This window comes from Epinephelus lanceolatus, chromosome 3, assembly GCF_041903045.1.
Source record: "Epinephelus lanceolatus isolate andai-2023 chromosome 3, ASM4190304v1, whole genome shotgun sequence".
NCBI classification, from domain to species: Eukaryota; Metazoa; Chordata; class Actinopteri; order Perciformes; family Serranidae; genus Epinephelus; species Epinephelus lanceolatus.
Window position 1 is genome coordinate 31554068 of NC_135736.1, and position 21650 is coordinate 31575717.

Genomic DNA, 21650 nt, shown 5'->3' on the forward strand with positions numbered 1-21650 from the left:
CATGAATCACGTCCAGTGAAAACCACTTCATTGTTTCCCAACAGCTGTGGGATTAGTGTTAAATCCTGCATGGACAGTGGACAGCAAGTTTTTAGGATTATCCTTCCGCATTTCATTTCATCACGTTTTGTACCTTTGGGACAAACATAAAATCAAAACAGCTTTGACAGCTGATTGGACGACTGGTGGCAGGGTCTTTTCTTTAAAAAGTGCACTTGGAGATGACAAGACCTCAAACCAAAACTCACCACTGGACTCTGTGTTTGGCCTTTGTTGTCAACTTCACTTTCAGATTTGAAGGTAAGATCTTCCTCTCTGGAGACTATTCGTAGCTCCTATGACTGAATTTACAATTTAGTTTTCTACCTTTCTGTTTCTGCTCTAGGAAGGACTCTCGTGTTTTTCAGCTATGAAACTGCTGGTCCTCGCTCTGTGCCTCATTGCCTTAAGTTATGCCTTTCCTGTAAGTGCTCAGCTGTGACACATTTAGTTTAAGGTTTTTATCATCCTTTCAATTCAGACAAGAAAAAGCAAGTAACTTGAATTCATGCAACAGCTGGTGACATAAGATTCTTCTCTCTTAAAGGTCTCTGAAGAAGAGAACGATCGAGTCAAACGCTCAGGGAGTAATGAGGTGCAAAAGATTTTCTTACCCATGAATTAATTCATTCATATAAACTTATTACTTTTCACAAAATGCTTAATATTTGTATGTGTTTGTGTTTTTCCCCCAGATGGGCCATTTCATGCTTCAGTATTTGTCTCAGTATCAGTCTCAGTATCCAGCAGTTTACCCCGGCTATCAACCCAGCAATCCCATTTCTGCATTCCTGCAGTTTCTGTTGTCAAGTCTTGCCAGTTTAATTCCTCTCCCTCCGATAGCAGGAAAGTGAGGCAACAGATTGGAAGACAGACAAAAGCTGGATTTAAGATAATGCTATTGGTAGTTTTCTCATGTTTGGCTTTTTTTTTTCTTGAGTGACTAAAATACAATAAACAAATCATTGAAAATAAATGAAGGAATGATCAAATTACGATATCTGTCTTTTGCTCTTGTTTATTTTTCTGAGGCATAACTCTAACTCTACTTTGACAGGCATGCAGAAATTATAACACAATAGAAGGATCTCTCTCTGTTTGTGCTTGCAAGTTATTGATCATCATATTTTCATTGTGTGTAGTTTTTACAATAAGCAGGATGTAGCTCGTACTGTTTCATATAAGACGCACAATAGGAGAATCAACAACAGCTGCTTACCCAACTAAGCTGTCCACCACTCAGCTCACAGTGTCTAGACAAGTTTACCATTTAAAAACTGACTCACTCCGACCTCGTCACATATCCACGTTTGGTCATGGACTTTCCACGTCCACATACAACGTGCAAGGTACCCTGGGTGCGTTGGTTGTTGATGTTCTGGGACACTGTGTCAAGTTCTGCCTGTTACATGCATTGTCTTCTTTCAAAATACACTTCTGTTTTCACAGGAAATTTATCGTTTACTTACAGTCTCAACGCACTATAAACGCACTATGTCAATACAACAACACAAACTGACATTTTTTTCCTTCAACAACAAACACATGGTTAGGTTTAGGAAAGAAAAAAAAACAGGGCTTGGCTTTATAATGTTACGGGACACGAAAATGGCTCTCTCGGGTGAAAGTCAATGTTTGTTGGACCCATCCACCACCCCTGCTTCCTGCCCCAGACATTCGGCACCTTAACGTTCGTCCTTGTCTTGCCGTGTTTCCCCCTGACGCCGCCGGGCGCCGTTGAACTACAAAGGCAACTGGCTACGTATCATGCCGACGTTAAAGGATGCCTTTTTTTGTTGGTTTCTGACGCCACAGGTCACTGCCCAGGCGTCGGATTTCAGCAAGTTTGGAGTAAGACTGGGCTCGCAGCTCCTGGGGTCCGTTTCACAAAGCAGGTTTAGTGAAAACTCTGTCTGTTAACCCTGAAATGAGGGAAACTCTGAGTTTTCCATTTCAGAAAGGGGGGTAACTCAAACCAGAGAAAGAGGGGTAACTCTAGCCTGTTTCAGAGAGAGAGGTAACTTAAGCTCTCGGTCAGTTACCGTAGTAACAGACTCTATGAACCTAACCTGGTCGGGACCAGATTTTTCTCAATGAACCTCGAGTTTCTCTCTGTCTCCGCCCTCTTTCAGAGCCACACACTCCATTTGATTTCCTCATTCATTCAGTCAGCAGGCGAGTTTTGGCGTAGCCTAGTTCTGCTGTCTGTCATTTAAAAAAAATCATTTAAAAAAATCAGAGTCAGTATATTAGAAGTCTATTAGGCACAGTAGGTGGCGACTTTTTTCACTAACATGGCATGTCCTTTTGATAACGATCCCGTGGATGAAGGTGCAGCATTACTGCGCAGAGAATTAAATATTCGTCGGGAGATGGTTATCAGACCACGCATAGATGTTCTAGCATTTCCACAAAATTATCTTTTTGAGCTGTACCGTTTCACATCACAGTCCATTGTCTACATACACAACCTAATCCGTCCTTACATTTGCAACATTACCAATCGTAGTCATGCTCTCACACCCCAGCAGATATTGTGTGTTGCGCTCATAGACTGTATAAAAATGCGCTGCGTTTCTTTGCAAATGGAAGTTTTTGGACAATGTCGGAGATGCTGAGCACTTGAGTAAGGCAACTGTACGCAGGGCGGTCAGAAAAGTGTGCTCGTTTTACAGGCATCTGCCTTCTTTCTGTTGGCTGAGTAGAAGTCTGTGTTAGTTTAAATGGGCTTAATTATTGAACAGAACATGATATAGATGAGAAGACATTTATGTGTGAAAACAGCATTATGTTGGGGATAAAAACAACTGCACAGTCAAACAGCCACTTAATATTTACTTTACAATGTAAAACATGATCAAAATGAGGTACCCCCATGAGATTATGCCGAGGTCTTACCTGTTTGAACAATGTTTTTATATTTCATCCTAAACTGCTACCAAGTGCACTTCTCCCCTGCGGGATTGCACCTAAATGAAATAAATTAATAGGCTACCATTCAATATAAACTGAAATAGAAATAGCAATAGAAACGGAGGGCATACACTCCCTGATTTTGTTGTGTCCCCACCAAATCCCTAAATGTGCAACGGTGAGCTGGCAGAAATAAAAACCACCCTCTGACATTGGAGCTGAATGCTACTCAGATGACTCACACACAGAAACAGGAACAACACAATTCATCAATACATAAATGTCAAGTACAATAATCCTTTAATCCCTAACCATCTATTGTACAATTATAATTACAGTTAGTCATCAGTCATTATTACATGTATAATTATAATCATGATCATATGAATCATGACAGTTTAATATCATATCTATTATTATTATTATTATTAAAGGATGTCTGTTATCAAGACACTTGCAGATAAAAACAGGTAATTAATATATTTGTAATTTTTTTTTTAAATAATAGTTTTATGTCAACAATATGACAATATTAGTTTAAGAAAATCATTCAGAAATAGGGAGTTGGGTGTCTGAAACACTCCTGCACTTTTCTCACACTCTTCTGCATTTTGCTGAATTGTTATGCACCAGTTTTTGCCTTTTCTGTATCATTTTGTGGCATGTAAATGTCCTTAAATTTGTCAAAATAAAAGTCCACATGCACATCTTCGAAATATTAAGAGAAACTCGTCCCCTGTGTCCCCATACAAAAATCTACACGTTGTTTGTGTACAATAACTAATAGAGCCGAACATTCAGAAAGGTAAGGATAGACTTAACATGTAGTAGTAATACAGACATGTCAAGATGAGATCTTTGCATTTATCTGCTGCAGTAATTTGCAGTAATGTCCACTGTTTCTCTTAAGATGTTATATTTAATGTTGTCAGCCATTGTAACATTACACACAGTTTGAACAGTAACACTGTGCTTAAATATAGGAAAATAAAAAACTGTATTTAAATAATGAATCAAATAAAATGTATTGCACATAAAAGTTAAATAAATATCGTACTAAACTAAATGTTTAAAAAAAACAGTTCTGAAAGATTAAATGAAAATGTACTTAAAAGTGAAATAAAACTGTATTAAAATGTACTGTTGATAAAAAAAATCAAAACAGGCTATGCATAGCTGCAGTTCTTGCAGTTTCTCAACTTCAGTGACTGCTTTCTGAAACAGAAACACACACAAACACAGAGAAAGAACAATAAGATTAAGAATAAAACAAAAGTGAGGAAAAGCATTAAGAATAACAGCTGTAATTAAGCATACACATTGATGACAACTTACATGAGCTTAATGTGATGGGTGTGCATGCCTCTGTGAACACAGTCCCGCAATGTCTGGGTCAGTGGAGGTCAGCTTCAGTCTCAGGTTTGGCTCAGCATCCACCCTGCTTCTGTACTTTGTTTTTATGACAACAAGTGAAGAGAAGCCTTTCTCACACAGGTAGGTGGTCGCAAAAGGAAGAGGAAAGCGTACGGCCTTGTCAGAAAGCACAGGGTATTCACTGTACAGCTTTATCCAAAACTCCAACAAAGTGTGCTTTCTGAAAGCCTTCAGTGTTTCGTCACAAGACAGCTCTATTAAACTCTCCTGCTCAACAACAGTTAAGTCCACTGAGGCCACGTGAGAGGTGTCGATGTTGAAAGGGTTTCTCATCCAGCTGCTAGCTTCATCTTTAGGCATCACTGGGAAATAATTGCAGAACTGTTGTCTGAGTGATGCGAGGTGTGCAGCGATGTTCTCCCTGACTCCATCATCAAGCATCAGGTCACTGTCAGACAGAAAACTCTCCAAAGCAGGGAAAGCTGAAACATCACCTGTCTTGACTTTGATTTCAAATAACGCCAACTTTTTCAGCAGTGCATTGATTTTGTCTTGCACATCAAAAACACTGATGGAGAGTCCCTGTAGTCCCAAATTCAGTTCGTTTAAACGTGAAAAAATGTCAGACAAATATGCCAACTGACTGAGCCACACAGCATCCTCAAAAATGTCTGACAAGGGGAAATTTGTGTCCTGCAAGAACATCTGGACCTCCTTGTGCAATTCGAAAAGCCTTGAAAGCACCTTTCCTCTTGAAAGCCACCTTACTTCAGCATGAAGCAAGAGTTGGACATGCTCACTGCCCATCTCCTCGCAGAGCACATGAAAAAAGTGAGCATTCATCGGTCTGGCCTTGATGAAGTTCACAGTTTTTACAGCAGAGTCCAGCACAGACTTCAGGTCATCAGGCATCTTCTTCACTGCCAGTGCCTCACGATGGATGCTGCAGTGAGTCCAGCGCATTTCAGGTGCCACCTCTCGGATGCGAGCTGCTACCCCGCTGTTACGACCTGTCATAGCCCTCGCACCGTCTGTCATAGCCCTCACGCCGTCACACCCCCACACACTTTTTCCAGTCCAGTCCTTTCTCTTGGATAACACGTTCAGTACCTGGAATATGTGCTCTGCTGTAGTTCTCGTCTCAAGTGACTGACAGAACATAAAATCCTCCTGAGCTGCACCATCATATTCATATCTCACATAAACCAATAAATTGGCCAAATTTGCAACATCTGTAGTCTCGTCAAGCTGTATGGCAAAATATCGACTGTTCTTAATGCGCTCAATCAGTGTCTTTTTAACATCGTCAGCCATGTCTTTTATTCTCCTTGACACGGTGTCATTTGAAAGCAGCACCAAGTTCAACTCTCTGGCAGCTTTCTCTCCACACATGATCCGTGTCATCTCTTTGGCTAAAGGTAAACACAGCTGTTCCCCGATTGTGTGCAGCTTACCGGCTCTGGCGATCCGGAGGCTGGCACGATATGATGCTACCTGTGCTTTGGCTATGGGTGTACCATAGGACTGAATGGCGGACTTTGACTGCTTCAGTTCATCACGTTTTCGTAAAAAAAAAAATTCCACTGGTTTGTGCGTAAGTGCCGTGTGTTTGGTTGTAAGATGCCGTTTGAGATGCGATGGTTTCATGGATTCATTGCTCAAAACGTCGCCACATACCACACACTGCGGCCTGGGCTCTTCCTCTCTCCCGCTCCAAATGAATCCATGTTTAATGTAGTTTTCGTCATATCTATTGCTAGCAGATGTTCTGGGGCTGGCTTCACCGGCTCTAAAGTAGCCACTGTTAGCACCTGCGCCTGCACTCGGTTCACGCACGCCCTCTTCAGTTCTCGCTCTCTCCTGATCCACACTTCCCTTCGCAGATTTAAGCCAGGACAGTAGTTTCGTCGTACTCTTCATTATTAACCACCTCCACCTCTTCCCATCACAGCCTGTAGGCTACCAACGGCGGATAACCGTCGATATCAGCAGGAACGCTACGTACGGCTACCTAGAAGCACTTGCAATCTTTTTTGCAAAGTATTAACTTAATTTGTATCTCCTTTCGTTTTCTTGTCATCGGTTGATAAGATATTTTCATCTGTTCTAATATGTTGGATAGTATTTCACGTTTTAAATCTATTTTATTTTATTTATATTTTAGGCTGACCAAACGTCCTCTTTTGCCCGGACATGTCCACTTTTCATGTCCCGTCCCCTATAGGGGCCTATCTGAATTTCTGTCTTTGAGAGATATTATTTTGTAATATAACTGAATTTTCTATCCATACATATAAATTTTAAATATATTAAAATGATAAGGCATCTTTGACTAAACTGCGAGTATCATTTAAGAAGGCTATGTCGTGGCCGGCCGAGTGTCCTCTTTTTTGGAAATCAAAATATGGTCACCCTATTATATTTAATCAAATAATTCTTTTGCGTACCACTAGAGGGAGCCCACGTACCACACAGGATCAGCAAACGCAACAAAAGGCTACTGGTCGAGATACAAGTGTCATAGAGAGGAGAGAATGAAACACCATAACCTCCTGTTATTAACTCTGGGGTCTGGGTTGTGTGGGGAGCTCTCCGCGGTGCTGTACGGCTCCCGGCGGGCGTATTTCTGCCTTGATGGTGCGCCGCGACCGGCTCTGGGTCAGCTGGGAAAGGCTTGAGGAGAAACAGGCTCACGGCTTATGTGTTTGCCACTTTTTTTTTCATTTTAACCCACACCATGATCTTTTCCTGACCCTAACCAAGTGGTTTTTGTGCCTAAACCTAACCAGACCTTAACCACAGGGCATCATGATGATTTTGGAACAACGGGACTTCTGAAAAATGGGTTTAATATGGTCGGAACAATGGGCTGTCGGACCAATGGGCTGTTGGAATAATGGGCAGACCCCATGATATTCGTCTCTGGCTCTTTGGTAGGTCAGTCTGTACTCTACAAAAGTTTATGTCAAGGACAAACTCTGGAAGTCTTACTATGTTTTAAAATGTTTTGCTCAATTTTAAATGCCGAAGCTACCCACATGATGGAGAAGTTCCCAAATGAGGAGCTCAGTATTTAGTTTGGTTGCAATGAGTCAGGCCTGAATCACTTGTACTCCATCAATTTTTAACTGCCATTTTTAACCAACCTTAGATGGGATAAATAGAGATTGAAACAAATAAATATGGACATAAAAGATAAGTTCTTGTACACCTTCTTTATCCCCCCCAACCTGTAGACCAACAACGACCACCCATCCTTGGCCCAGGTTACTGACGTGCTCAAGATCCTAAAGTTCCTCAAGGACTTGATTTATCAGTCTACCACAACTACAAAACCATGATGTGATGATGCGCTGAATAAATTACTTACTGCTTTAATTCAAATGAAAGCCACAGAGAACCTTTACAATGCACTTCATTTCCTCTTGGTCTTTATTTCGGAAGATAGTCTGAATATTAAGTTGGACAAAAAGTGGGAGAAACATTAACATACTGTGGTGCAGCTTTAGTCTGACAAAACATTTTTGTAACAACAGTTAAAACACCAGATAAAAAAAGACAAACCATGGATGTAATGTATTGGTGTTCTGTAACTGCACATTGTTCTGATCACCATACAGCTGCATGGAGGAAACAATATCGCCTCTATGCAGGTGTTAAAGTCGGCTGCTACCACACCGGGTTCAGGCACAGACAAGCACAGTCACAGCAACCTGACTGCAGGAAATAAATATATTTCACAAATGTGCAATGTCACAATAATGACTCAGGCGTGTTGTCTGACCCTGTGAGATTCTACCTGGAAATTCACTGAGCACAAAAATGTGAAAACGCCCTGAGAATCAGCAGGTGATGTCGGATGTGTTAACCTCCAGACCGGTTTGGTTCTATTTGAATTCAGGTCTACATGTGCACTGCTTTTGCACATATACACTTAATTTTTCACAGTGAAAATCTATGAAAAATAAAATCTTTGATACTCTCTGTTGAGGTATTAACTGAATCTGTCCCCTGCTTCACGTTCACTCTTCCAAACTGTGTAAGCAGCTGTTCCTGAGGTTGCACTGAAATTAGTTTCTTGTAGAACTGGGTTTTTAGAATTCTTCACCTCGATTTCACAGCAGGGATGGCAACAACATCATTTGAATTTTTATTGTTTGTTTTATCAAAGGAGCACAATTGAGTCGGTTTCCTAATGACAAGAGATGAGTTTCCTCTGATAGGCGACGTGAAGCTGCACATTGTTTGTCATGTAAGTTAACAAAGTCATTTCCTCGCTGAGAGACGCATTTGATATTTGATAGAATGCTTCTTCTGGAATAATAGAGGCAGACCTGGGTAGTGGTTCCAACAGACGTGTTCAGAGTAGACGAACAGAACATTATTTAGTTACATTTTATGAACAAAAAGAGAAACAAATAGGAAAATATGCACATTGTTTGAGTTGTACATGATTTCTCAAAACATATCAGCAATTAAAATCTTCTGAACACAGATTAAAATCCCTTTAACCAGATTTATAAAATTAACTGAATTAAATTTAAACACCCAGTGTTATTTAATCACACCAAATGGAAAATTGTAAATGTCTTTTGAATAATTGCCGCATACATTTTAAACATATCTTTGTAATCTTTGGGCTTTGCACAAACATTTAAATTCTAGCTCAGTTAGCTTGTGCAAAGCTCATGGGTCATGACTGTGTAGGCAATGGAATTCCTTGATTTATCATCATCGTCGACAAAAACAACAACATTGATGATAAACATTGTGTGACTTCTGCACGGGTAAACATGTAGCATGTCAGGACACATCAGGAGCTGCTTGTCAATGATGTGTAGATCATATTGTTTTTCCTTTTATTTTGCTTTTGTCCTGAGGGAAAACTGTTTTATGATGTACTCCAAAGTGTCGTTTTTTTAATTCGATTTTGTTTCCAGTGGAAAATCAAAAAACAAAAATCTATTGTGAATTTGAAATGTTGCCATCACTGTCTTTGCTCCTGTTATCAAGCATATGCCTTTGATATGCTGTAATGCCATCGTCACATCATCATGGAAAAACAACTTTTGCACAGCGGTGAGTTAAAAACTGGTTGTGCTTTCATTCAAAGCTTGTGCTTATTTAAAGATGCTTTCAGACCAGGAAGTAAACAAAACGTTGAAGAAGAGTACACTTGCAAGATAAATGTGACACTTTCTAATGTCACAATGGAGGGACAACTACGCAGGTTGATTTTAGCGCTGCTCATCGTGGACTATATTGCTGTCATTGTTAATTTTAGTCAAACCATACAGTTTGAAAACGAGGCGCGGCTCCAACTAGAAAACAATGTTTTGATGCATTGGATGTGCTGAATGTGCATATTAAGGCAGTACAGGAGGAGGTGCACATTAATAATCCTCCAGGACTGTAACATGCTCATGTTTAACCCAAACAATGTGTCATGTGACTGCAGTTGGTTCAGATCGAGGTCGGAAGACCTTCTCACCACAAACGAACCGCACCAGAGTTTGTTTTTAACAGGGCCAGACCACCTCTTGAAGAAGCTCTCGGTGTGGTTGTTTTGGTGGTGGTACCCAGGTGCGATTGTTTTTTTTCACACCTGCACAAATGAACCGCACGTAGGGGGCAAACGAACTTGAGTTCGATTGAAACGAACCAAACAGGGCAGGTGTGAAAGCACCCTTAATGTAGCTATAATAAGGGCCCTAACACAGCAAGCCGTCACGCGGCCATTAGTCGATGTCAGGCTGTTGGTGAGCGTCTGTTGTAAAGAGCCCCTGCTGTGTATCCCACACTGTTGGCACTCGACGGCCCTCGTCACCTGTTTTTTGAGACATGTAGAGCTGCAGCCACATTCTGTATGGAGCCTACATGACACCTACAAACTGCACCCACCACCAGTGCAAGACCAACCCACCAACACGACAGTTATTTGAACCTTGCTATGATGCAACATTATAGTGAATAAATATGAGGCCAAAGTTAGCAATAATCCACTTTATTCATTTATTTCATGATTATACACTAGGACACGCCTCGCCTTTTGAGTAACGAGATGTAACCCTAACCATAACCTTAAATGCCTGTCTTTTAACCTAACATTTAATGGCTTGCTTAACACCAATTTAGCATTTTCTTCAGGGCTTTCACTTCCAGACCAAACAGCGAAGGGGGCTAATTGTAAAGTTATGGTGAGAGAGTCATATAACCAGTGGGCAGACCACATGGTGATTCCAGCCCCAGCTATACCCACTTGAATTTTTTCCCCGATTCAGTGTGTTGTATCGATGTCGGAGCTGTCAGTCAAAGATACTTCTCTGATTGGCAGTTCAGCTCAGTCCATGAGAAGAAAAACTGAAGTGAGGAAAGGAAATAAGCAGAATGTAAGCGCTAGCTGGCCTTTGGCTGTAGTCTTTGTGGTGTGTTCAAGTGCAACCTTTTGTCCAAGACACAGGCGACCTGAGGCGACACAGTAGTCAGCCATAACAAATCATGATCAAAGACCAAACTAATAACGAGGCAGCCATCAGATTAATTTACAAGATTTGTTACAAAGCCCTGTTTGAATCTGTATAATTATCTAACTACTGTTAACAATGAGCTTGTAGCCTGTAGGTCTCTGAAAAACTAATTTCCCCTGGTAGCCTCATCAGAGCAGATAGAAGAGATTATTAAACTAAAAGTTTACAAAAAAAAAGCATGATGATGGAGCTAGTTGTCTGTTAAGTTTTAATAGCAGTGTCGGTCCTCACACTTTTTCCCATTATTGGGAAAATAAAACGTTTTTTAAATCTCTAGATTGTTGGAGATAAAATCTCTGGATGACGCTTGCAACAGGTCGTAAAATCTAATGACAGCTACAGAGGAAATGAAAGAGGTCCACCATGAGTAAACAAGATGATTACAGTATTTGGATAAGGATTGAGCAAGTATTGTTTTGCAGGTGGAAAAATGGCTCCTGGCAACAAATATTACAGTTTCGCAAGTGCAAAGCCTTTCAACAACATTTCGATCTTCACAAGACTTTGATGACAAATATTTGAAATTCTTTTCTAAACATAACCGAGAGCGTGTTGATATTCTGCGTTTAATTCAGACTCAAAGACTTTTCTTTTGTCTTTAGACCAAAGGAAGTGAAGTGTGTGTGTGTGTGTGTGTGTGTGTGTGTGTGTGTACATGATCAGCTGTACAAATTGGGCTTAGTGGTTGATTCAGCTGAACATGTGTCAGTAAATACTTTAAGTCTACGAGGATTATAAACAGGATGTGTCTAGTCGTGTAATGAAATCGCGTTCACGCCTTTTTTGGTTTTGTCTCCGGAGGCTGCCGTGAGACCGACCACATCTGACATGAAGTAACACACCTTTAAAGTGCGAGAGCAACCGTGTGGGCACACCAAGGCTGTTTAAAAGCTAAAGGAGTTTCCTGAAGGCACCAGCTTGTATGGTAGCGGTAGCGAACACAAGGTTTCGTATTTTATTGATTGTAGCTGTTTACATTTTCACTGTTACGTGGCACGCAACCATTTCTAACCATCGAGGGATCTGATTTACAGTTTGGAGTTCAAGATGAAGTTTTTTCTTATGCTGATTTTCTACTTTATCAATTTCCCTCCAGCTGTAAGTACCAAAAAAAAATCTTTTCTTGTTCAGTCTTTTGGATTTTCAGCCAATAGAAAAGCATTTAATGAGATGGGTTTTTTTTGCAGAATTGCTATCACAGCAGTGATTCAGACAGTGATGAGGTAAGAATGTATTCTCATCGCTCTAGCAGCGAGTCTGATAGTGATGAGGTAAGAGTTAAATTAAATGCTATCATTTATCAGCTATAGTGAGATTATAGCAAAACAGCTTTGACTCTTTAAATGTTTTATTGTGTTTATTTTGTCTTGCAGCAGAGCATTAATCTGCGGCCGGGGTATCAACCACATCGTCCCTGGTCTTGGCTGTTTCCTGGTCTGTGGCCACAGCCCCCACTACCACGTCCACTTCCGTGGCCACGTCCACGTCCACGTCCACATCCACGTCCACGTCCATGCCCACCTCCACGTCCACGTCCACCTCCACCTCCACCTCCACCACCGAAACCAACCACAAAACCACCCACAACTACAACCCCAAAACCAACTACTACCCCAAAACCGACCACAACCCCAAAACCAACTACAACCCCAAAACCGACCACAACCCCAAAACCAACCACAACCCCAAAACCGACCACAACCCCAAAACCAACTACAACCCCAAAACCAACTACAACCCCAAAACCGACCACAACCCCAAAACCAACTACAACCCCAAAACCAACTACAACCCCAAAACCGACCACAACCCCAAAACCAACTACGACCCCAAAACTGACCACAACCCCAAAACCAGCTACAACTCCAGCCCCAGGGACCACAATCGTTACCACCACCGAGAGCCCACGAGGAGACAACGGTTAAACTGTACTGATCTGAGAACAGGAAAAACGGACCGAGTTGATTTGGTTTGCAGTGTGTGTGTTTTGCACTGATATATGTCGGTAGTGTTTTATCCTGTTGAAGTTTGACGCAGATTGTTTGGACCTCTTTTTGTTGGCATGTTTTAACATCTCAGTATTGGTTCACAACCTTTTCACATTCTCATATATTTTCCTGTTGATTTCTTTCATTGTTTTGCACTTTCATATAATTCAAATCCACATAAAGTGTTTCTCAGCTCTTTTTATGCTGCAGTCCATAAAAACCTAAAGAATGTTTTGATATATTGTGATGTGGCAGTTTGTCAGGGTGTGATGATGACTTCTGTCGGAGGTTGGTCTTTCTTGGACGGCGGCGGAGACACCTGTGGGAAGATGCTGACGACACTCCGCTGTAATATCCACTCAGTGGGCGCACACATCACCATCCGCGGATCAACTTAGCTTAAGAAAGGGATGAGTGCTAAGCCTTTAATACCCGACTCTTTGCTTCATCAGTGAAGTCTGTCACACTGTACTTTTATCATGACTCAGCCCATTCATCACACTGCGCTGCTAGCTCTTTGCTCCATGTATTCACAGACACTTTACTCTATGACTACATTAACATTCTCACAAAACATGCATCTGTTTGTTAATGTACATTTTAATCAGTTCTTTTTGGTGCCAAAATGGTGGGTTTTTCACAGATACTCATAATGAATGTAATCTTATTCCAGGTTTTTGTTTGTTAATGTTAATTCATGCTGTGTTGCAATTTTTGTTTAGTAATGTAAACCAGCCAAACAACAGGCAGAGGTTGGTGTAAATCAGAACTTTTAAATCAAGCACTGAATAATTCCTTTTTCGTGTTGTATAATTTGTATTTGGTGGGGCTTTGGAAAAATAAAATTGAATCTGAAGATACATGTTGAGTTGGCATTTTTAATCTGTCAGTCGGTCAGCTGGTCTGTTGATATTTAAATATATTTTTATGCAGTGGCTAGCACTATCATCCAGGTTCAAATCTGCCAGTCGTCGGCCGTCTGTGTGGAGGTTGCGTGTTCTCCTCAGTCAGCATGGGTTTTCTCCAGCTTCCTCCCACTGTCCAAAGACATACAGGTTAATTGGTGACCTTAAATTGCCTGTTGGCGTGAATGTGAGCGTGAATGGTTGTCTGTCTCTATGTGTCAGCCCTGTGATAGTCTGGTGACCTGTCTAGTGTGTTGCCCGCCTCTTGCCCAACATCAGCTGGGATAGGCTCCAGCACCCCTGCAACTCTGTACCAGGACTTATGGATAATGAATAAAGGTGAACCAAGAATGTAATGTGTTGAGCACTTTCTGTAAAGACACACCATAAGAACGAATTATGATCTGGAGTAATTCCACCCCGGTTCTGTTTGGTGGTGTTCATGCCAAACCAACTCATCTCATCACTCAGCACGTATAATGTTCAGCGATAAATTACTTCTGCTATCCGTCTACAATGAATCCTTGGCTGTTTTAGTTAGCGGTATTGATAAAGCAATAGAAATGTTTCATATATCCACAAGAGGGGGATTTTGTCGCATTTTGTTTTTACCAAATCTGGCAAATGTGTAGCTGACCATGAGTTACTTTTAATGTGGCACCAGTTAGTTGTTCGTTAATTTGGTGACCATAAATACTGCAACCTAGACTCATTTACACTGCAACGTCGAAGCTAAAGTACATATTTTATACACATTTATTGTAAGTTAAAGTCAAAATCTGTCAGAAGTATGTCCAGATTCATGGTATTTTTTAAAGCATTTTAATGCATAAATTTTGTATATTGATATTTTGGCGATCCCAGAGGTGAAATTCATGTGTTACAGCAGTACAAGAGACAGTCTGAAGAGGAAGGAAACTAATAAAAAGCTCTTAAAAATAAATAAATGACACTCAAAAAGCTATATTCATGATCTACATTCCAATATGTCTCAGGCCATGTATGTGACATGACTTGAGTATTGTGTGGAATGCTGTCCAATTATATGAGTAAAGTGTACTCCTGATATTCTACATACTGTACAAGATCAAATAACAGTAATTCAGAATTCTGACATTTGCAAAAGACATAATAGTAATGCGTGTTTTATAGTGAGTCAAGCCTCATATAGCTATGAATTAGAATGAGTGTGCATCTGTCTGTTATTATTAACCATGTAATGCAATGGTTACCTGTCCAGGGTGTCACCTTGTTTCACAGTGCATGCTGGGATGGACTCCAGATACATATGTAGTCACTAGATATAAAGCATGTTAAGGTGTTCTGGTTGTTTCTGCCCACCACACTGGAACCTCCAGCTGTTACAGTATGCACAGCTATTCTTGGATAAAATTTAGATCCTTTACTGACAGTAAAAAGCCTCCAGCTTTAGTCTGCCCCCTTGTGCGCTTGTGTGTACTTGCAGTCCCTGACTGCATCCAGCTGAGAAGACATTCAGTAAATGTTTAAACACTCCACTTAGTGAGTCAAGTCAAGACACTTTTATCTCTGTAGCCAAGAACCACAAATTTGCCTCAGGGGGCACTGCAATATCTGCTTTTGACCCTTGCTTAGGGAAAAACTCCTCCCAAATACCTTTAAATGGAAAAAAAGGAAGAAACTTTAAGAAGAGAAACTGAGGAGGGATCCCTACCCCAGGATGGACAGACATGCAGTAGATGTTGTGTGTTTACAGGATAGTGCATAATAAAATGACAATTTAGACAATTCATGTGACAAATGATGCGTAGAATATGAACATATATGAAAAGGATGGATCCAGGATCATGCAAGCAGCCTCCAGGTGTCAGTGCTACAGGTTGGCAAAGTCTTCCATGTCTGGGTATCAGGAGTGGCATTTTTCAGTTGGTACACCAGTGTATACAAATATAAGTATGCAACACAAAATTTGACAAAAGTTAAAAATTCTTTGATGATAACATGTAAAATCTCAGATTGTTGCATTTGTCTATTAGTGTTTGCATTCTGTCATCAAGGTTCATGCCTTAACTGTAATATATTCTAAATATCTACCTTAAGTGCTCTTCAAATGGCCACTTGTGGGCTTAGCAACTTTTGTACAAGCGGCAACCTCCAGGGCTGAAAAGTGAAGCCAGCGCATTAGTCCTAAAATTTGCAGTTCCTTGAATGGCCACTAGAGGCTGGCTCCAATCCCCATCGACTCCCATGTTAAAAATGCCCAACGTTATGGTAGAAATAAAAATGTTTACAGCCTGGTACAAAAAAATATTTGACAGTTTTGTTTTATATCCACTCATGAAAACTGTACAGAGGCTGGATTTTTATATTACTCACCCGTTTATATTTTATAAAGGCTTAAAGTTACGAATATTAAAGGTCAGGCTGCTTTGAGTGACAGGCGTCTGCAGGCGTCGCTATAGTCTGTGAGTCAGATCCACCCCTTGCCCCTCTGCAGCTCCATCCTCTCATCCAAATATGGTCACTATTGCTCCAAAAAAACAAGATGGCGACAGCCAAAATGCCAAACTTGAGGCTTCAAAATGAAGTTTAAAAAAAGTCCACAAACCAATGGGTATACACGGTTTTACATTTTTTGCAGTCAATGCGTTAGTATTGTAATAACTGTAATTATTTATTTACGACTAAACCCACTGAAAGTTGTCTAATGCACACCTGGTGGACAGGCGTGCTGGTGAAATCATACAAAAGAACATTTTCCAACACAGTCAGCACTGAGTTTACTAGAGAAACCATGTGTCTGGCGTGGTTCCCTGTCAGGCATCAGATTCACAATATGAAAAAACATCTTTACAGTTTGTACAGCCAGTGGCTCCTTTTGATTGGTTGTTTCAGCTTGTGGCTCTAGAATAAAGATGCTGCCCCACAATGTGAATTTGACGCCTGATGGTCCATAACTGAAACCCACTTTGTACCATTCCCTTATTCATCTTTTCTCTCAGTTTTGTTGGACATTACACATATTTGTTGTCACCATAATTACATCAGTGAGACACTGACACATCAGCCGCACCCACAGGTGCTCTGAGTAAAAGGAAAACCTCAAATCCTGGGTGCTTGTGTGTATGTTTATTCATTTCTGTAGACATTACAGCATCATAAGTCGAGGAAAACAGGCAGTTTAGGACATTAAGTGGATTTTCTTTGGCTTCCACCTCATTGCTTCATTCACAGACGATTAGGCTGAATTTGTCTGTTTTTTTTTCTCTCTCATGTGATTGGTTGTTTCACACTGTGAGCAGTGCATAAGTTAATGCCCCCCCTCTTAGTGTTTCACTGAATTTACTCTAAGTGCTCTAAGTGGACACTACTTGACATCTTACATTGATCGTGTGGGAACCATTTTATTTTTGGAAATGATTATCTTAATCCTATTATCATGTTTTACCATAATGGTGTCCGCAGTGCCGGTGAGTGGCGTCGTTTATATTATATCTTAAAAACATTTACTGAAATGTTATTTTCTCAATTTAAACATTTGGCTCATTTTATGTGAAATCTGCTGTGACAATGATCATTTTGGGATTTTTTTTCTCAGGTCTGTCCTTATGCCCATGCTACCCCGCTTCCACAGGGAGGAACTGCTGAAGCTCAAGGACTTGCTGAAGCCACTAGCCAGCTGCCTGATGCTCAGACGCCAGCCCCGCTTTCCCCTAATGTGGGGCAACTACAGCCTTGGGTTCCCCCGCAGCCAGGTCCCCAGGTTGGCCCCCAGTTCATGCTTCCAGCACAACACTACATCTGGTCTGCACTAGGGGGCAGTCCGGTGATCATCCCTCTGCAGCCGGGCGTCTACGGAGCTCAGCCTGCAAACCAGCCGGCACTCCCACAGCAGCCTCTGGTAGGACATAAAAAGAAAGAACATCTGGAGACAAAACAATATATTCAACAATGTATTTATTATCTGTTTTCTTTACTTACAGCAAGAACAAAAAAAACTTAAGATACTGAATTTGAATGCAACTAATCTTAACTTTGTTTGTTCTTTTTTAGGTCTACCCTTCTTATAGATACTTCCCCCATTTCTCATCACCCTATAGCAATCAACTGGTAAGATATAATTTCAATTTTGTGTTTGAGACTGATCTTTTCTATGCGAACACCACTTAATGTGCTGTGCTATGTAGATGCAAGAATATTTTCCAAGCACTTCCCAGCTTGAAAGATTTCACCTGGGGGGATGATAACATATTTCTTCAGCACATGTTTTGTGCTGTCAACATACACTGTATGGGAAGCCTGAAACTGCCATGATAGACAGTGTTATGGAAATAACGACATCTGTACTCTGCCGCAATCTGTCACTTGATTTATGACCCTGAGAAGGAAACTTGGATGCTGTTTTGCCTTTAGCATGTTTTCCTGCCATGAGCGATATTATAGCTGTAATACTTTGTGTCTAACTGTCTGATGTTTGGAGTAAAAGAGGGTTAGAATTGCAGATTTTGACAAGTATGAAAAGGTAAATCTCATTTTTCTCTCCTCCAGTACTCCCCATATGGATTTCCAGTGATTCCCCAACCACCTCTCCCTCAAACTCCAGCAACTCAGCCTCAGAACTATGACGTGTTACCTGTACAAACACCTGGAGCCGGTCCAGGAGAGGCACCTCAGCCAGTGCAGCAACAGCAGGTGTCTCTACCTGTAAACACTTGAGACAAACAGTAATGCTCATCAGCCCAGTTGCCAGAGGAAAATGTTGGCATTGTATATTTTGCAAACCACATTACATTCACATGTTTTCTACATATCATATCTATGTTTCTAAAGTGATGTAGTATTTGAGCTGACTTTGTCATCTGGAGGTGGAGGGGATGGTGGATGATGTGACACTGAGGAAAGATACCTGAGACCAACAAGTGACTGTTTCAAAAGCAACTTTTTAAGCGCCAAACATGGGTGTTTTTTAGCAACCCAGCACTATTTTTCTACCAGGGATAGGGCCACAATGAGTGATTGTTTTTCACTGAGACATTGCAGCATTTTCTGCTGGTATAGCGTCCCGGAAAGCAGATGTTTTTTACTGAGTCATTGTTTTGCCATCGAGATTGTACCCTCCAAGCTGCATATTTTAAGATAGAATATAGATCTTCCCTTAACCATAACTAAGTGTTTTTGTGCCTAACCCTAACCACACATTAACCATAACATATTTGAAACATTAAGTTTCAGTGTATCTGCTACATAATAACATGCAAATGTAGGTATCCACAGTTTGCAGAAACTTACAATGCCATTTTTTATTTTTCTGGCAATGGGGTTGTGTTTTTATTGTGTTTCAAAATGTGACAAAAAAAGTCAAAGTTGAAGCTGTGTTAGACTGTTTGTTTTTAATCCACAGACTCCCCAAATTGTGTACCTGCTCCAGCAAGCCAAGGTGAATACAAAATAAACTTGGGATTAATCCCAGTCTTGTTTCATAATCTTCTTTCTGATTATGTTTTATTTGATATTTGCTGTCATCCTCTACCAGGGCTCTGCACTTGGCAGCCTGAGCTCAGAGGAACTCCAGGTAACAAAGCCAAGATTTTTATCTGTCTCTCAGCTTGTTTGAACAACCTGCTCAGTGAACTCAGTGATCCCACTGATGATCCGATTCTCTCAGACTACTTCTCATCTCCTCTCTGTTTCAGATGGCAGCCAAAATGGGTCAGCTGGGAGTGTACCTGACCAATGTGCTCACAAACTCACCAGCAGGAGGCATTCTGCCCGTGAACCAGGCTGCCGGGCTCGTAAACTCGGAGCAGCAAGGCATCGGGCCAACTGCGGGGACCCCAGCTGGAATCCAACAGACACCAGGGCCGGCCAGCTCTGGACCACAGGCGAACACTAACAGCGGCCCTGTAGGTTTGGAGAAAGCCACACAGGGGGCGGTCACTGCCCAAACACCTGTTCAAGCCAAGCTCCAACCCACAGTGGGTAACCATATCTGAGACTGCAGCCACCGGCAGAGATGACTCAGAACGTACTGAGCAAAAACACATTACTGATGAAATGTGACTAACAAATGAAGATTCTCATGCATTTTCTTTTACTATAGCAATTTACTAACTGTGAACATTTTGTTTCCATCTTTTGATCTTGTCAAATAAAGCTGATTCCCCTTTTCAAAAACTATGTCTCTAATTCTTTTTTATGATTTTAGTGTAAATTTATTCTCATCTTAAACCTGTATTAACAGGTTTTGTGGCCAACTGATTTTGAAGACAAGCTTTAAACATAACATTGATATAATATCCCCTTTTAAGTTGATGAACACACCCAGCTCACACACAGAAACATTAATTTTAAGTGGTGTTTGTGTCCCCTGATCAATAAAATCCCAATGTTCACTTTACAAGGTTTTTAGTCTCCTGCAGAGAAGAAGGAGGGAAACATCCCCTCTTTCGCTGCTAATTTCCCTACTACATTCACCAGCTAGTTGCAAACTGTGTCTGTCTGCTGCACAGGTAGTGAGCACTGAGTTCCTAGTGATTATAAGTTGAAAACATCTGCCTGTTGTGGCTGAAAATGAAGCTGATGACAGCGGTGTAACTAAACGAAAACACCACTAGAGTTGAAAGTGAGAGTTGAATTGGGGGATTATTTTCTGTGGGTTCATCGCTCCAAACGACACGTAAAAATATTAAGTGTAGCAGCTTTAATATATTCAGTTCCATCCATGCACATGCCATCAGACCGGCACTGTGACTTTCTTACACGTGATTTTCTCAGCAACACCCTGATCATGTTCGTACAGTGTCACACAGTCAAAACTGCCCTACAGCAGTCTGTCCTATAACCACAAGGCACGTGTCAAAAAAAAACACACATTGTCCTTTATCGGTCTTTAAATTTTAATCATGTTTTGTAAAGTTGAGGTAGATCCCACACATACTCTCTGTGTGAACCTGTTGTAATGTCTCCTGTTTAGGAATTACAGTTTAAGTGAACTCAAATGCCTTGACTGGTACTTACTGAGTTTATTTTGTGCTCAGTAACACCATAATCTAAGAGGTTGTCCCATCATAGGCTTTGGCCACAATGCAGCACTTATGTGTCCCGACCAAGTGGTAACCTCTAAGGCTGAAAAAGAAGCCAACGCCCAAGTGCCAAAAGCTGCAGTTCCACAAATGGCCACTTGAGGCTGGCTCCGAGAGTTGGTCAGTCCCCGTAGACCACATGTTAAAATGCGCAATGTTACAGCAGAAATAAACATGTTTACAGCCTGGTACAAAACACGGTTTTGGTCACTGTAGCTAATTTCCCTGTTCGTGACAAATGGGTGGGGTTTGAAATTTTACATAACCATGACGTAACCCCATGTCACAGAGCATAGGCGCTGTTTTTTCAGTGTGTTTTCAGTTCATGAAAGTCAGGAACATTTGGGTCATCTAAAAAAGTCTGGTTCAGCCTTTGGTTATACTTTTGATCCTTTAAGGAGTCAAAAGTACAGTTTTTCCAACACATTCTCACTCCAACCTCATCACATATCAATGTTTGGTCATGGACCCTCCACATTCAGAGACGAGGTGAGAGGTACTCTGGGTGCATTGGTTATTCTTGCTCTGGGACACCATGTTAAGTTCGGCCTGTTCTAAGATTGTCTTCTTTCAAAATTCGTCACTGTCTGACGCTGCAAGTCACTGCCCAAGTGCTGGATTTCAACGACTTCGGAGTGAGACCGGGTTGGCTTTTCTGGTAAGTACATTTTGTTTTCGTGGTTTCAAGCCTGTTGTTTTTAGGATCCATGCAGCTAAGCTGCCAGGACACTATTGTAATCCTAGGTATTCTTCTTCTTTCTTCTTTCTTCTTCCGAGGAAATCATACTTCCCATGGGTGAAAACTCACCAAACTTTGCACAAAGGTCCAGTCTCATACCAGAT

At 41.1% G+C, this 21650-nt stretch overlaps 2 protein-coding genes and 1 long non-coding RNA gene across 3 annotated transcripts; all 3 read left to right on the forward strand.

Moving 5' to 3' along the window:
• Positions 1 to 384: 384 nt before the first annotated feature.
• LOC117255000 (uncharacterized) lies at positions 385 to 1037 on the forward strand. The gene is made up of 3 exons (XR_004501524.2): positions 385 to 463; positions 587 to 634; positions 735 to 1037. It is a non-coding gene; the product is annotated as an uncharacterized LOC117255000 (long non-coding RNA).
• Positions 1038 to 11698: 10661 nt separating this feature from the next.
• Positions 11699 to 13701, forward strand: LOC144462587 (uncharacterized). Its single transcript, XM_078166749.1, has 3 exons — positions 11699 to 11951; positions 12041 to 12076; positions 12227 to 13701. The coding sequence occupies exon 3, from the start codon at positions 12367 to 12369 to the stop codon at positions 12847 to 12849; it is 483 nt and encodes a 160-aa protein (XP_078022875.1). The 5' UTR covers positions 11699 to 11951; positions 12041 to 12076; positions 12227 to 12366; the 3' UTR covers positions 12850 to 13701.
• Positions 13702 to 17177: 3476 nt separating this feature from the next.
• Positions 17178 to 19831, forward strand: LOC117254596 (uncharacterized). The gene is made up of 7 exons (XM_078166603.1): positions 17178 to 17195; positions 17360 to 17626; positions 17779 to 17835; positions 18274 to 18417; positions 19127 to 19162; positions 19259 to 19297; positions 19419 to 19831. Exons 1-7 carry the CDS (start codon positions 17178 to 17180, stop codon positions 19716 to 19718), a joined length of 861 nt encoding a protein of 286 aa, XP_078022729.1. The 3' UTR covers positions 19719 to 19831.
• Positions 19832 to 21650: the final 1819 nt, after the last annotated feature.

What these genes read in the sequence shown, in the direction of transcription:
- LOC144462587 (XM_078166749.1), top strand. Translation starts at nt 12,367, where the DNA reads ATGCCCACCTCCACGTCCACGTCCACCTCCACCTCCACCTCCACCACC.
- LOC117254596 (XM_078166603.1), top strand. An exon ending in ACCTGCTCCAGCAAGCCAAG is followed by an intron (nt 19,163 to 19,258) that starts GTGAATACAAAA and finishes ATCCTCTACCAG; the next exon opens with GGCTCTGCACTTGGCAGCCT. An exon ending in TGAGCTCAGAGGAACTCCAG is followed by an intron (nt 19,298 to 19,418) that starts GTAACAAAGCCA and finishes TCTCTGTTTCAG; the next exon opens with ATGGCAGCCAAAATGGGTCA.